The sequence below is a fragment of the Aquarana catesbeiana genome, linkage group LG04 (genome assembly GCF_042186555.1).
Source record: "Aquarana catesbeiana isolate 2022-GZ linkage group LG04, ASM4218655v1, whole genome shotgun sequence".
Lineage (NCBI taxonomy): Eukaryota > Metazoa > Chordata > Amphibia > Anura > Ranidae > Aquarana > Aquarana catesbeiana.
This window is the reverse complement of record NC_133327.1, coordinates 319699317-319715393: the sequence shown is the minus strand read 5'-3', so window position 1 is coordinate 319715393 and position 16077 is coordinate 319699317. Positions and strand designations below refer to the sequence as shown.

General features: G+C 42.3%; 1 protein-coding gene across 1 annotated transcript in view; it reads right to left on the bottom strand.

The window, feature by feature from the left end:
* The window catches only part of LOC141141245 (dynein axonemal heavy chain 5-like), a 334052-nt gene that overhangs the window by 96932 nt on the left and 221043 nt on the right, over positions 1-16077 (bottom strand). Inside the window, exons 69-74 of the mRNA XM_073628924.1 lie at positions 14285-14392; positions 12876-13015; positions 6986-7117; positions 6055-6238; positions 4750-4901; positions 3384-3550 (exon numbers count right to left, since the gene is read on the bottom strand). Coding sequence (XP_073485025.1) covers positions 3384-3550; positions 4750-4901; positions 6055-6238; positions 6986-7117; positions 12876-13015; positions 14285-14392 — 883 coding nt within the window. The remainder of the gene's footprint in view (positions 1-3383; positions 3551-4749; positions 4902-6054; positions 6239-6985; positions 7118-12875; positions 13016-14284; positions 14393-16077) is intronic.

The following is a 16077-nucleotide window of genomic DNA, read 5'->3' as shown; positions in this document are numbered from 1 at the left end:
CTTTGTAATATAAGATGTACAACCATTCATTTACGATTACACTGAGAATAAGCAGGAAATGTTCACTCCACTACAGAATTTCTATTGTTTTAGAGCTTAGAGGAAATCCAAACTAGAGACATGGAAGAAAGATGACAAAAAGGGACATAGTGGTCCATCGATTCTGCCTCTTTTTTGATTGTGAACACGTCATCAGGGTCCCACCACAATACCAAATGCCACCAGCAAGTGAGACTTCACTAAGGCTTTACCAAATAAATTATTTCCAGTTTTTCTGGCCATTTTTTTAAAATAATATTTCCTCTCCACAGGTGTACAGCTGTTAGATGACAACAATGAAGTCTATATGCCTGAAAAAAACTGCCTGATGAAAACTCTTTTCACCATCAAGAATACACTGTGACTGCAAAAAAGACGAACATGAGATGACCTAGAATTAAACATCTTTGCATAAAAACACACCCAAGTTTTAAAAGCTAAATTTAACATTTATTCTTTTCTCTATTTTCATATTTAAAACTCCCTGATCACACTAACATTCCGTGAGCTGTAGATAAAAAAAATATTTTAGAGGATCCCTGGGAGATCAAACTTTTTTCAAGGGTTCCTTCCGCATAGACAGGTTGAGAAAGGCAACACTAAGGCTGGATTCACACCTATGCATTTTTAGTGCTTTTTGCATTTTGCAGATTTGCACCACAGTCCACTAACCATGGTTTCCTATGGAATACGTTCTGTAGTGCAAATCTGCAAAATGCAAAAAACACTAAAACTGCATAAGTGTGAATCCAGCCTTCAGGTCCATGCACATTGGCTTAACCACTTACCCACTGGGCACTTAAACCCCCTTCCTAAACAGACCAATTTTCAGCTTTTGGTGCTCTCACATTTTGAATGACAATTACTCAGTCATGCAACACTGTACCCATATGAAATTTTTGTCCATTTATTCACACAAATAGAGCTTTCTTTTGGTGGTATTTAATCACTGCTGGTTTTTTTTTATTTTTTGCTCTATAAATGAAAAAAGACCAAAAATTCTGGAAAAAAACACATTTTCTTTCTGTTATACAATTTTTCAAATTAGTAATTTTTCTTCATAAATTCTAGTCAAAATTTATACTGCTACATATCTTTGGTAAAAAAATAACCCAAATCGGTGTATATTATTTGGTCATTGTGAAAGTTATAGAGTCCACAAGCTATGGTGCCAATCTCTGAAAATTGATCACACCTGAACTACTGATGGCCTATCTCATTCCTCGAGACCCTAACAAGCCAGGAAAGTACAAGTACCCCAAAATTACCCCTTTTTGGAAAATAGACATTTCAAGGTATTTAGTAAGAGGCATGGTGAGTTTTTTGAAGTTGTAATTTTTTTTTCCCACAATTCTTTACAAAATCAAGATTTTTTTTTCACAAAATTTTCCAATTAGCAGGTTATTTCTCACACACAGCATACCACAAATTGCACCCCAAAATACATTCTACTACTTTTCCTGAGTATGGCGATACCACATGTGTGAGACTTTTACACAGCGTGGCTACATACAGAGGCCCACCATGCACGGAGCACCATCAGGTGTTCTAGGAGCATAAATTACACATGTAATTTCTTGATTACCTCTTGCACTTTTGAAGGCCCTGGAGCACCAGGACAATGGAAACGTCCAAAAAATTACCCCATTTTGGAAAGAAAACACCCCAACGTATAATCTATGAGGCATGATGAGTATTTTGAACATGTAATTTTTTTCTACAAGTTTTTGGAAAATGTGGAAAGAAAATGAAAATGCCTTTCTTTTTACACAAAGTTGTCCATTTATACAATATTTCTAACACATAGCATGTACATACCAAAAAATACATCTCAAAATAGATTCTCCAACTCCTCCTGAGTATGGTGATACCACATATGTGAGACTTTTCCACAGCCTGGCCACATATAGAGGCCCAACATGCAGGGTGTTCTGGGGGCATACATTTCAAATCTAATTTGACTACCTATTACACTTTTGTGAGGCACTGTAGTGGCATGGATGTGGCATGGATGAGAACTGATCTGGCATGGATGAGCATGAATGGGGATGGATGAGCCATGGATGGGGATGGCTGAGCATGGTTGAGCCATGAATGTGGATAGCTGAGTATGGCTGAGTATGGATGGCATGACTGAGTATGGCTGTATGGCTGGGTATGGCTGGGTATGGCTGGGTATGGCTGAGTATGGCTGGGTATGGCTGGGTATGGCTGGGTATGGCTGAGAATGGCTGGGTATGGCTGAGTATGGCTGGGTATGGCTGAGTATGGCTGGGTATGGCTGGGTATGGATGAGTATGGCTGGCTATGGATGAGTATGGCTGGGTATGGATGAGTATGGCTGGGTATGGATGAGTATGGCCAGATATGGCTGATTATGACTGAGTATGGCAGAGGGGACGGCTGAGTATGAATGGATGGATGAGGCTGGAATGGGCACAGATCGGCGCTGTGGGCACTACAGATCCAGCCCACAGCGCTGCTGCACATGATCTCTCCCCCTCTCCCCTCCCACTGTACAAATCGGTACGGTGAGGAGAGAGAGGAACTGGACATGACGCCGGTTTGTTTACAAGTGATCGCTCTGTCATTCGACAGAGCGAACACGTGGTAAATGGCCGCTGTCGGCGGCCATTTACCGTGATCTGTGATGCAGACCCAGCGGTCACGGATATTCCCGGGGGCGCGCAGGAGCGCGATTCTGGGAGGACGTCATAGTACGCACTCCCAGAGTTATCGAGCCGCACTGTAGCCATCATTCGGCTATAGCGCAGTTAGCGCGGTTGTTAAGTGTTTAAAAAAAGCCAGTGCCCTTGGCAGAAAAAACGCAAATTTTGAGAATTTTTTGTACTAGCGTTTAGGAGCATTTAGCAGTATTTAGAAGCATCTATTTTTTTTTTCTGCCAGAAAAAACGATCCCAAAAATGCAAAACAGAAGGGTTTCTTGCTGCCTCTGAGCATAAAATATGCCTCTAAACAACCTAATGTTCATAGACACATAGGATAACATTAGTTGCTTCTACAGGCAAAACATTAAACCCCTCTAGGGGCAGTGTTTTTTTAAGCCAGTGTGCATGGACCCTAAAGAAAACATGCATTCCTAAATCAGGGTCAGAGATAAGATATCTATGGCCCGCTGCGTGTGAAATCAATGTTATTACACAACTAGTTTACTGACAAGGTACATGGGTAACCCTTGAAATGGTTTCTATTAAAATTTATTACAAAGACGAAAACAAACAGATGTTCAAACATGGTTTTTGTACAATCTTAGATGTGATTAGTACTTTCAAGTGCTAAATTATTTACAATGCAATAATTGAAGAGCTTATCAAATGTCTCACCCAATGTGGCTTTCAATCTCTCCAAAATGGAAGTCTTTGTAATAAGTTTATTAAAAATGTCTGCAGCAATAATTTGTGCTTCACTGTATTTTTTTTCTAGGATATCAATTGCTTCTTGAGTTTTCTTTACATCCATTCGAGTGTTATCAAGTGTCTCAAGTACGCATCTGTGGAAAGAAAGCAAAGCATAATCTCAAGAGGTCTGAATATCTATGATGTCTTTAAAGTCTGAAGGTTCTTAAGAAAATATTGCAAAATACCTTTTTAAATACATTATTGCCATTAGTTAGTTAATGCTTAATTTATGAAAACTGTTTACAGTATCAAAAAATGCTGTGTATGTAAATTACTTTACTCACTAGTCCCATGTTTCTAGTGCTCCTGTATATTTTCAATTACTTATTTAGCTTTGACCTAAAATATTTGTATATTTAAAGGCCCAACTTCAAGCATGATAGTCTCATACACTGTAACTGCAAGTCGTAGTGGTTTTTGATAATTTATTGCAATGTTTTTTTTTTAAGTTTAGAAACCATTCTATATTATTATTTTTGTTCGCATTAAATCCAAATTGTGCAAAGCTCCTCGGAAAGGCACGCAAATACGCTTCTCTAAACGTTAAACTGACATCTGGGTAAACTGAAGAAAATAAATTCTTAAGCATTCATGTGGCAACTCATATTCTGTCTAGAAATACCAGTCTCCTGATGATGAGGTCCAGTAGGCTAAAACACTATTATCCACATTTCTGTGCTTGGATTCAGCAAAAGCATAGGCTTTTAAAATCTAGTGGGGCATGCACTTATTAAGCTGCCATGCAAAAATAAAATTTACTAGGAAGTTGTTTCTTAGCTTGGAGAGATGTATTTGGAAAGATTTTTTCAAGGTGTACTTTACATTGATCTTTATTTTGCTTCTGCCATATCCATATGGAGCTTTAAAATGAGTCTGTAAAGATATACGTATGGGAGCTACCAGCGCAAAGACAGCTCTTAAAGGTGCAAGTTCCAAGGCTGTCATTGTGATATCTGTTTCAGGACTTAGTATGTTACCAGGAATAAGCAAACAGTCTAAAAGGAGAAGTCCAAAAGTCTGAATGCCTGCCCTGCACGTTTGCTTTATGTTAGTGGCTGGGAACAGGATGACAGCTTTGGAGCCTGCATGTTTCAAGTGAAGTCAGAAATTGTAGCTCCTTTACTGCTATTCTCTTCAAAAGCCCAGGGTTTGGAGCTCCCACTTTTAAGCCTAAATTTCAAAAATGATCTTTCTACTCTTTGGAAAGTCTTATTTGTGTACCCAAGTAGATTCCCCTAAAGTCTTTCTACTTGTACCTTGTATTTTAATTGTAAAACACAGTGTGACTTACGTTAACTGATTATTTGTGCTGTAATGTTCTTCAGTTTTCTTCATGAATATACTTCTAAAGCTATCCAAAAATAACTGTAATATGTTTGGACCAATAAAAACCTTGTCCTTTGCTGCTGTGCTTTCCTTTGAAATTTGGAGCTTCAGTCTTTCCTGCATTGGAAAAATACAGATAAAACCATATTCAATAGTAATGCAGGTAACTGGAACAGTTTTTACAGTACGAGATAAAGGCCTAGCAGCTGATATCATACAGGGCAAAACCTGCCTTCTGCAGTTTTGCAGCCTTCATCCTCTAAGATTGTCTAGATCATTGGTGGTCAACTCTTGTGATATAGACCAGACCAGCCCCTGATGTCACCAGAGGGCCACACGTAAAATTCAGTGAATGTAACGCAACAGGAGATGGTGAGAGACACAAGCATACTGCAGGAGTTTTTGGAGACTGGGGGCATGCTATAGAAGACATTGAGGCTGGGTTCACACCTCCGACGAATGCAGCTCACAGCAGGCATACGGTGCTTCCCGGTTCTCCAATTCAGGGATGAATCAGGGATGAATCAGGTCTGAATTTTTGCCTGAATTCAGCCCTGAATTGGAGCCAGAGACACACAGGAACTCTGTGCAAGACGCTCTGGAGCCGCAACGGAGATATGTGAACCGGCTCCATAGAGAGCCGGTCACAATCTCCTGTCATGCAAATTGGATGTGGGGGAAACCCGCATCCAATTCGCACTAGTGTGAACTAAGCCTCATAGACTTGGGGATCACTGCTATTATTGCCTATTTACAAATAAGTGCTTTCACATTTGTGCTCCCTACATACAGCCTCCTTAAAACTGACTTGCGCCATATTTGATATTGCTTTTAGCAATATCCATTACAAAGTAAAACAAACATAAAAAGAAAAAAGGGATAGACGAGAGAGAAAAAGTAACATAGTATGAAATAAATAAAACAGACTACTTCACTACTAGAAATCAGTTTAAATAATATTTTTCTCCACTGACAGCACCTCCCCACTGGTAAGCACCTAGGTAAGAAAAAACAAGACTACTGTTTGCAGGAACCGTGAGGGCCTCACAATTATTGTCAAAGAGCTGCATGTGCCCTCCTGTGCCATAGATTGGGCACCAGGGGTCTAGATTGTCTAGGGTGTGGGGTGCCCAACTTTTCACAGGTGTAACATATGAAATAGTGCAAAAGGTGGAGTTAGCCTTTAAGTTGCGCTTTAGGATGAAAACATTACTGGCTGCTAATAGAAAGTGACATTATAAGCATGTATGTGTACATATTTGTTATATACCTGAACAATATCTCTGCAATGTGGAAGATGATATGGGCATAGATTAGATTGTAAAATATCTAATTTAGGATCATTTGCAGAATTTATAGAAATTTCGGAATTGCAATGTCCAGCCCATGGAACTTGATTATTTTCTTGCAGCATATAACTATGAATCAAGGAAAAAGCCAATGCTATTTTCTCTCTGGAAATATAATACAGAAAATTGTAAGCAACAAAAATACATTTGTGGTACATCTTTGCAATACATGCACATTTTCTAATGTCTTATCGCTTTAAATACCATGCAAGTACACAAAAATTCCTGCTGAATTGTCAAAAATGCACTCCTAAAGTTGGCCATACACGGATAGAATTTTAATCAGTGTGTGAGCTCTCTCACTCAAGAAAAGCCAATTGTTTTATTCAATGTCTACTGAAGGAATGTGTTAGAAAAATTTGTACCAATCAGTGGCTGCCGCCAATCAGCTGCAACTTTGATCTTTTTGTAGGCTGACAGCACAAAGCATTTTTGTGGGCTGTGTGATGTCAGCCCTGCCCAGTTTTATTTTGCTAAAGTATTCAAACTTTCCTTCTATCATATTCTCCACAAAACAGAGACTAATTGTGATGAAGTCCCAAGATAAGAACTGGGAGGCCTAATTAGACACCTTGAGCTAATACAGGAAGTGTATAGAGAGCACAGGGCAGCTTTAAATTTCTAACATGATCAACAGGTACTTTTTTGCATTTATTGAACAAATACAACAAAACATTTTCCATTGTATATTTAACAGACCAAAAGGGAGCAATTAGGAAAAGTCAATTGTTAGGGATTACATACACTTTAACAATAAAAAAAATATTGTTCTGTACAAATCCACATTAATAATGCAATGCATTTTCCATGAGCTGTAATTTATTTATAATGACAAATAAGCTGCAGACATACCGTGTCTCCTCAGTGTGGGTCTCCATAATCTTGTGTTGCATTATGTAATATTTGGCTTCTCTGTTGATAGCATCTTGTGACCAGCTGTCAATCCAAATTAGCTGACAACCACTTAAAAATCCTGGATATTTTCTGCAAAGAAACATATCATTTAGACTTAAGCAGCTAGCAGAACCACCTGCTGCATATATGCATTTGCATTCAGTGACCTGCTACTGAGATATTTAAATGGTATGTATAGTATATAGAAACAAATCCATAAAAAATAGGATTTTTTTCGTCATACTTACCTGTAAAATCCTTTTCTTTGATTACATCATGGGACACAGAGTTAGGCTAATATTCATTAACTGCTGGGTTATACTTCGTCTCCAGGTGAATTGACACTGGTAGAACAAAGGTCTTTAGACAGGAAGTGATCCCCTATATAACCCCCTCCCATACATGAAGTACTTCAGTTTTGTAGCAAGCACTGAATCCTCAAAAAGAGGGGAGGGACCTCTGTGTCCCATGATGTACTCAAAGAATAGGATTTTACAGGTAAGTATGACGAAAAAAATCTTTTTTTTTTTTCCATACATCATGGGACACAGAGTTAGGCTAATATTCATTACCTCCTGGGACGTCCCAGAGCAATAGCCTTGAAGGGAGGGAGACACCCTGCCAAACAATAGCCATCAGACCTTATACGGCAGCCCGCAGTACACTGCGGCCAAAAGCCGAATCCTCGGCTGCTTGAACATCCACTTGATAACATTTTGTGAAGGTATGCACTGAAGACCAGGTAGCAACCCTACAAATCTGAGCCACAGATACCTGATGGCGAAAAGCCCAGGAGGTTCCTACACCCCTGGTAGAATGAGCTCTCACCCTAAAGAGAGGAGCTTTACGTTTCAGACCATAGGCCTGAATGACCAATTGACAGACCCAATTGGCAATGGAAGCTTTGGAAGCTGCCTGCCCCTTCTTGGGTCCCTTTGGTAAAACAAAAAAGGAGTCTGATCCTCCGCAGATCTAGACAAGTAAACCTTGACTGCCCAGACAATGTCCAAAGAATGCAGTCGTCTCTCTTCTGCCAAACGAGGCTGAGAGAAAAAAGAAGGCAAAATAATGTCCTGATTTATATGAAAGGCCGACATCACTTTTGGCAAAAAGGATGGAACAGGTTGTAACACGACCCTGTCGTGATGGAGGGTCAAGTACGGTTCCCTGCATGAAAGGGCCGCTAACTCCGATACCCTTCTAGCCGAGGTGATAGCATCAGGAAGGCTAGCTTGCGTGACAGCTAGTCTAATAGAATTTCCTTGATAGGTTCAAATGGTTGTTTTTGTGACACAGACAGCACCAAGTTCAAGTCCCAAAGACACATAGGTGACCTAATGGGAGGAAGTAAGCGAGTTGTCCCTGCCTAAAGGTTCGGACCAGTGAATGGGATGCTAAAGGCCTTTAGAAGAATACTGAGAGGGCTGAAACTGAATGTACTCAAAGCCAATTTGATTTCCACAGCTGACTGTAGAAAAGAGAGAATTCTCCCAATCACATATTTCCGAAGATGCCATTTTTTGGCTTCACACCAAGCAATATAAGTCTACCAGAACTTACGATAGATCTTCCTAGTGACAGCTTTTCTAGCATTCACTAGGGTAGACACCACTGGTCCCGAGATGCCACGGTCCTTTAACACCCTGGCTTCAATAGCCAATGCCGTGAAATTTAGAGACTGTAAATTGGGGTGGAATATAGGACTTTGAGACAGTAGATCGGGGCGCCATGGAAGTGTCCATGGCCCGTCTATTGTCAGTCTTGCAATCTCCGGGAAACCAGGGCCTTCTGGGCCAGGCTGGTGCCACCAGAATGACTGGAACTCCCTCTCTCCGAATCCTGCGCAACAATTGTGGAAGGAGAGGGATCAGAGGGAAAGCATAAACCAGGGAGTACTGGCTCCATGGAACTACCAGAGCATCTGCTCCGATAGCCAGAGGATCTCTTGTTCGGGACACAAACTGCTGTAGTTTGTTGCTGAACCTGGATTGGCAAATTTCCTGGAACAACCCTGGGTGTAGGGACCATTCCCCCAGGCAGATCTGCTGGCGGCTGAGATAATCTGCCTTCCAGTTCTCTACTCCCAGGATATGGACTGCCGATAGAATCAGTATATGTCCCTCTGCCCAGGCTAGTATGTGGTTCACCTCCTTCAGAGCTGAATGACTCCTGGTACCGCCTTGGTGTTTTATATAGGCCAATGCAGTGGCATTGTCGGACTGAACCCTGATAGGGCAGTCCTGAAGCTCCACCGTCCAGGACTGTAGGGACAGTCGTACTGCCCATAATTCCAGGATGTTGATAGGCAGGATCTGTTCTGTCCTTGACCATTTCCCTTTCGTTGTGAGACCCTCTAGGGTAGCTCCCCAGCCTGAGAGAGTGGCATCTACAGTCAGTACTCTCCAAGTTACCGGGAGGAAGGATCTTCCCTTTCGCAGGTTCTGATCCTGCAACCACCAGCTTAGGCTTAAGCATGCCCGAGGAGATAAGAACATTGGATAACCCAGGGCTTGTCCTCTCCTGTTCCATGCCAACAAGTTGTCTTGCGGGTGTGGTAAGAATACTCTTGCTTGGACCGTATCGAGGATCAGACCTAAATACCTTAGACTTTGAGCTGGACTCAAGGTTGACTTTTCGGTATTTATGATCCAGCCTAAGCTTTCTAAATACCGCACTGTGCATGATATGCTCTGTTCTAGAGCCTGTAGTGAGTGGTCTCTGAGCAGGAGGTCATCCAGATACTTAAAAGACCCAGTACTGGTGCTAGGACTTTTGTGAACACCCGGGGAGCTGTAGCAAGCCCGTAGGGTAGAGCCACAAACTGAAAATGATGCTCCTCTACTGCAAATCGCAAGAACCTCTGGTGAGGCTGAAAGATAGGTACGTGTAAATACGCATGCTTTATATCGATGGAGGCTAGAAAGTCTCCCATCTGGAGTGAGGCTACTAGTGAGCGGACAGACTCTATCCAAAAGGACTGGATCAGAAGATACTGGTTCAGGGATCTTAGGTCCAAAATGGGTCTTGTGTCCCGGTTTGGTTTTTGAACCGTAAATACGTTTGAGTAAAACCCCGCGCCCCTTTCGGGTACAGGAACCTCTACAATCACTCCTTAATGCACCAAATGATGTAGTGCCTGAAGCAATAAGTCTCTTTTTGGAGGATCCGAGGGAACGCTGGATCTTAAAAATCTCTGAGGGGGAACCCCCTCCATAACTCCAGCTTGTAACCGCGGGATATAGTTGAGGTGACCCACTTGTCCTGAACTATTGCTCTCAAAATGTCTGCAAAGTGCAGCAGCCTTATTCCCACCCGATGGAGTGGGGGTTTCCCCTCAAAAGGAGGGCTTGGTGCTGGGTTTAGAAGAATTTTGGACCCAGGGCTTTTTTCTGGGTCTGGCTTTACGGCTTGCCCCTGGTCCTAGCACCCTGTTGGCTGCCTTGGAACTGAGACATATGAGGAAGCAGTCCCTGAGCTTTTAAAGAGGGACGCCTGGTGCTTTTCTTCACAGGAAGTAGAGCACTCTTCCCTTTGGAAATCTTTTGGATATATTTGTCCAAGTGATCACCAAATAAATGTTCCCCATGAAAGGGGAAATCTGCCAATAACTTTTTACAAGGAAGCTTCAAGGAAGCGCGCCTGAAGCTCGGCTGACCTGTTCTTAAGCCACAAAAGTCTGCGCATATGTACAGACAAGAGAGCCAAACAAGAAACCTGCTGTATTGAATCCTTTAAGGCGTCAACAGCAAAACACAGCACTTGAGGAATATCTGCCTTATATTACAGGCAGATCATCCTCCTGGTTAGGCCTGTCAGGCCATCTGATCTGATCCTTTACGGATTGGCAGATACCAATTGCTGCAACAGCTTCTCCTTTAATAATGACTCCAATTTCTTGTCAACAGGGCCTTTCAAGCCCTGTGCATTATCTACCGTACAAGTCAAGTTCTTGTTTAAGGAAGAGACTGCTGCATCTAAGGCTGGCATGCTCCACTTCTTACCAAACTTTTCATCCATGGGATATAAAAGGAAAAACCTCTTAGGAGGAACAAAAATCCTGTCAGGATGTTCCCAATCAGCATACACCGCCTGTTCCAACAGAGGGTGTAAGGGGAAAGCCTGTGTGGCCTGAAGAGGCCTCAACCTATTCCTGCTCCAGACTAGGAGGCTCTGGGGAGGGGGATCTGTCACATTTCTTGCCACCCTGTAGGATGGAGGCAATCATGCCAGCAATCCTGTGCTCTAACCTGGCTAGGGCTGAGGACAGTTCATCCTTAGTGATAAAGGGTGAAGCAGCAGCATTGACTGTAGGCACAATCCCAGATAGGCGCAGCGGCTCAGATTGCCCGGAAGCCACTGGTCCTTCAGGGGATACAATAATAGGAATATGACTAGGTTCATCAGGAACTACTGATGACATAGGTGTGCCCTTCCCTGTAGTGTTAATCCCGCTCCTCTTTTTTGAAGACATTTACTAGCTACAAAAAGGGAGTACCTGGGTGTTGTATTAACACACCTCAGAAGGGAGACCCTTTAATAGGGCTCACCAAGCCCCTATGCAACAATCCTGCTAAGCACCTTTAGCCCACAAAGCAACACCTGGTGACTCACGTGGCCTGGGTAAGAAGAAAATTAACCACTGAAAATGCCTGGTTCAGAGCCTGATTTGTGTCCCACAACTGCCTTCTGGAAGCACCACATGCTTGGCATACACAGCTTAAATAAGCTGGCTATGCGCCCGAACATTCTGTGCGTGCGCGGTCCCGGCGAACAGGCGTGGCTGTATTCGCGTATGACGCGAATCTTCGCACGCCTAGATAAAGGCTACGGCACCTGTGCAGCGAAGCCGTGTTGCACCATGGCCGCTAAACAAACTGCTGAGCCCAGCGGCGCTCTTGCGAACGCATGTGCGCCATGGCGAGCCAAGGGCGAAATGGCGCACCATCATACAGGTAAAAAACACCCAGACACAAGCAAAAAAGGTACACCCTCAGTTAGCCCAAACTCCCCTGTATAAACTCACCGCACACAGCTTGACTGATTGTTACAATCACTGGGACACCCCACAATCTTAAATAAAGGGGTTTCACTTACCCGTCCAGGCAGAGGGCAACTTAGAAACTAAGAGCCCAATCTTCACCCTTCACGGCGGGCTCCTGTCACTTGAGGACCTTCAAGGACTGGGTACCCTTTTCATCTTTAGGGTCCACTCTCTTGGACCTGTACAGCACCTTGCAGGAATGCCTTAGCGCTGTGGTGTCCAGGATTCCACTTCGCAGGGTCCAGCACCCGGAGCCCGCATTACAGGCAAAACCTTGCAGGATCTTGAGTCTTCTTTGCGAGGCTCTGGTAACATTTACCTAAGCATATAAAGCCTGTGTCAAATGGATCCGAACGGTTAATCCCATGATTCATTCAAGAACCGTTTGTGGGACTAGAGACCTGGAGCTCAGAGAGCTCAAACAACAGTGTCATCCACCTTGCAGACACTGGTAAAAAACTGAAGTACTTCCTGTATGGGAGGGGTTATGTAAGTGACCACTTCCTGTCTAAAGACCTTTGATCTACCAGCGTCCATTCACCTGGAGATGAAGTATAACCCAGCAGGTAATGAATATTAGCCTAACTCTGTGTCCCATGATGTATCAAAAACAAACAATAAAAAATAGAGCTGTTTTATAATCTAACCCTCAGCAGTAACTGGACAATGATGGTATCACAAACAGACCTGCAGAGTAATGCTAATTCAGAATATGCTAATCACACTGGTACCACAAGACAAATCATTTGCAGCAATAAATACAAAAAGTACAAGAAGATGCCTCAACAATTACTACAGCTGACATACCCTGAAGCAGTTTCCAAAAGTTCATGGTATGGTGGAATGCATACCATTATCCTCAGGTAAGATTTCACTTGAGAAACAAAGTACTTAGCTGGATCATAACCGAGATGGGGGTGTTTTCTCCGTAAAGCAGGGCCTAGAACCTAAAAACAATTGTTTAAAAATACATCAATTGGCTATGTTGCACCATGGGGGTGGCATTAAAGAATCAAGGTAGGAGAAGAACATAATCAGTGATCCGTGGCATGGTTTATGATTTTACAAAGCAAGCACAATGGCTAACGCCAAACAGCAGAAAACACAAACACCACCATCACTGCAAACAATAATCTATGTAAAGTTTGGAGAAAAGTAATTTGTTTTCTATAGTTTGTTTTATCTTTTTCATTGGGAATGATGGCCCCTTCAGTTTTTACAGCTGGATGCATTGGATTTTAATTGGCTGTGGTGTGAGAGGGTGGGCATGGGTTTCCAATGACTGGTATGGGCACTGAGAATGAAGACTTCAGCCATCTGACAAGTTCCCCTCTCCAAGTGTAGCAATTGTCATGGCTTTATTAATCTGTTAGCTTGCCAGACATTGAATTGTTGTCCATAGTTTATGCCCTCAAGTGGTTTTTGGTGTAGTCAAATGCTTGCCTAGTACCCAAGTTAAATGGTAGGCTTTTAAGCTATTGTTTGGGTTATTGTTCAAGATTGCTCACTGTGTGATGGTTTTTATGACTGGCTCATGTTCTATTTGCAGTAGCAGTTGGCCATATGTTAAACAGCGCTACTTGAAGAAAACTGTGTTCTAAGAGCCCTATAAAGTAGCTTCTATGTCACTACTGGGCAAGGCTATTTTAGATATGGGATGTTAATCTATATGTTTCTCAGTAGTCTTAATAAAACAAAGCAGGAGTTTCCAGAGCCAGGACGTAGGGACCAGTATCTTATGACGCAGGAAAGTTTGTCTTGCGGAAAAAAAACTTGACAAGGGAGATGTCACACAAACAAGAGGCTACATTTAGGATTTCTTGAGGTAGGGTTAGGGCTATAAGGAAGGTTAATGTTACAGTAATTGTTAGGCTTGCAAGGAGGGAAGGAACATAGGGCGGGGGGGTTGTCCTAGGGTAGGGAAGCACTCTACTCTAACAGTTCTATTCCATCACCCAACAGTGATGATCTCTCTGAAAACCAACACAGGCTTCCAATACAGACTAGTGAAGTAGGATGTTTGTAGAAAGTATTTATTTCTGTTTAGGTACCTAAACCTAAAGTTCTCAGCATGGAACCAGACATGTTAGCAAGTGGTCTTGCCTTCAAACTAATTCCTATCCTCATGAAAACATGGTATTTACATAATGTACGGTACAGTTATTAAGCAGTGGTGTAAAGATAGATCAGTAAGTAGTAGCTTTTCAAACACCTACCTGCAGGAGATCCTTCATTTCTTCAGTGGTGAATAAGGAATCATACTCTCCACAGATCAACAGGCTGTTAATGGCATCTAGACAACTATCAGCCACAAGCTCATCCGCCTGACAGGTATTAAAGACAACACAGTATTACTATGAGAACTAGTGTCTTTGAAAGGAATAATGGTATATAAATATTTTTACATTTTTAACCCTAAGGCCTCATTCACACCGGTGCAATTTGTCATGCGATTTGACAGTTCCAAATTGCATGATAAGTCACACCCCATTGCCGACAATGGAACTGTTCAAATTGCCACGAATCATGTTGTAGCTGCAATGAAATTGGAGGTGAAAATTGCACTTATCCGAGGCTTTGAAATTGCACTGATGTAAACCCTCACCTTGTAAAACAATCCATTCAGTTTTCAATAGAAATGAAACGCAAAGCATTTGTGTATAGGTATAAAAAAAACATTATAAATACCCTTTTCCCTCTTTTTTAAGTGATCACATACCCTCTTTTCTCAGCTGCATAAGGAAGTCAGAAAGCTGGATGAGGAAAAACAGCAGCATGCTGATCTTCCCAGTGAATGGCTGTGTGTGTGTATGTGGGGGCTGGGTCAGGATAAGTCTGATCATTGTAGGAGAGAAGGCTGAGTTATCAGCACAGCGAGCAAACTGACCACGTTGTGCTCTCATGCCTAGTGTCATCACTTTTTAATAGGAAAGCAGAGGGACTAGCAGGGACACCAGGTATTTCACATAAAGGAAGCAATACAAAGAAAGAGAACAGGATACTTTTTCATATAGTTACATGATACAACAGGCACATATCAGGAATATGCAATTTTGGGCTTACAAATTCTTTAGTGGATCTTTCTAGAATTCTGTAATAATTATATTTATGGGGGCTTTGGGGTGGGGAAGCATTTTTAGAATTGTAAAATAAAGCATAAGATAAACACCACTCGTTTTACATTTTGCCTAATTTATGATTTTATAGTATTTAAATACATACTTGTATTGCCCTCTGCTGCACAAGTTAGAAATTGCAGTAGCACTTTACCATTGAAACAATCCTACACTGGTTTAGACAGCGAGGTTGATTTACTAAATGCAAATAGGCTATCTACTTTGCAAAAGACTTGTTACATTGCAAGGGATATTCCACTTTGGGAGGGAATTTCCCTTAGCTCAGAGCATGAGATGAAGCTCTGCTGACTTTCATCATCCAATCATGTGCTAACAAATATACTGTTTTTAAAAATTTTCCTTTACACGTTAGGGTACCATTTGCAAAGTGTATTTTCACCACATTCACTAAGTTGACGGAAACTTCCCTTGCAACGTTAATGCCGTGTACACACGAGCGGACTTTTCGACTGGACTGGTCCGACGGACAATTCGACCGTATGTCGGCTTCATCGGACCTGCAGCGGACTTTTTCGGTTGAAAATCTGACGGACTTTAGATGTGGAACATGTTTCAGATCTTTACGTCGGAACTCTGCCGGACCCAGTTCCTATCGAAAAGTCCGCTCGTCTGTATGCTAGTCCGACGGACGAAAACCGTCGCTAGGGAAGCTATTGGCTACTGGCTATCAACTTCCTTATTTTAGTCCAGTTGTACGTCATCACGTACGAACCTCTCGGTCTGTGATTGTGTGTAGGCAAGTCCATTCGTTGGGAAAGTCCGTTGGAAGTCCGCCAAAAGTCCGTCTGACCAGTCCGGTCGAATAGTCCGCTCGTGTGTACGTGGCATAACATATTCGCCTTTATTAACTCAACCCCAGTGGCTTGAAGTAG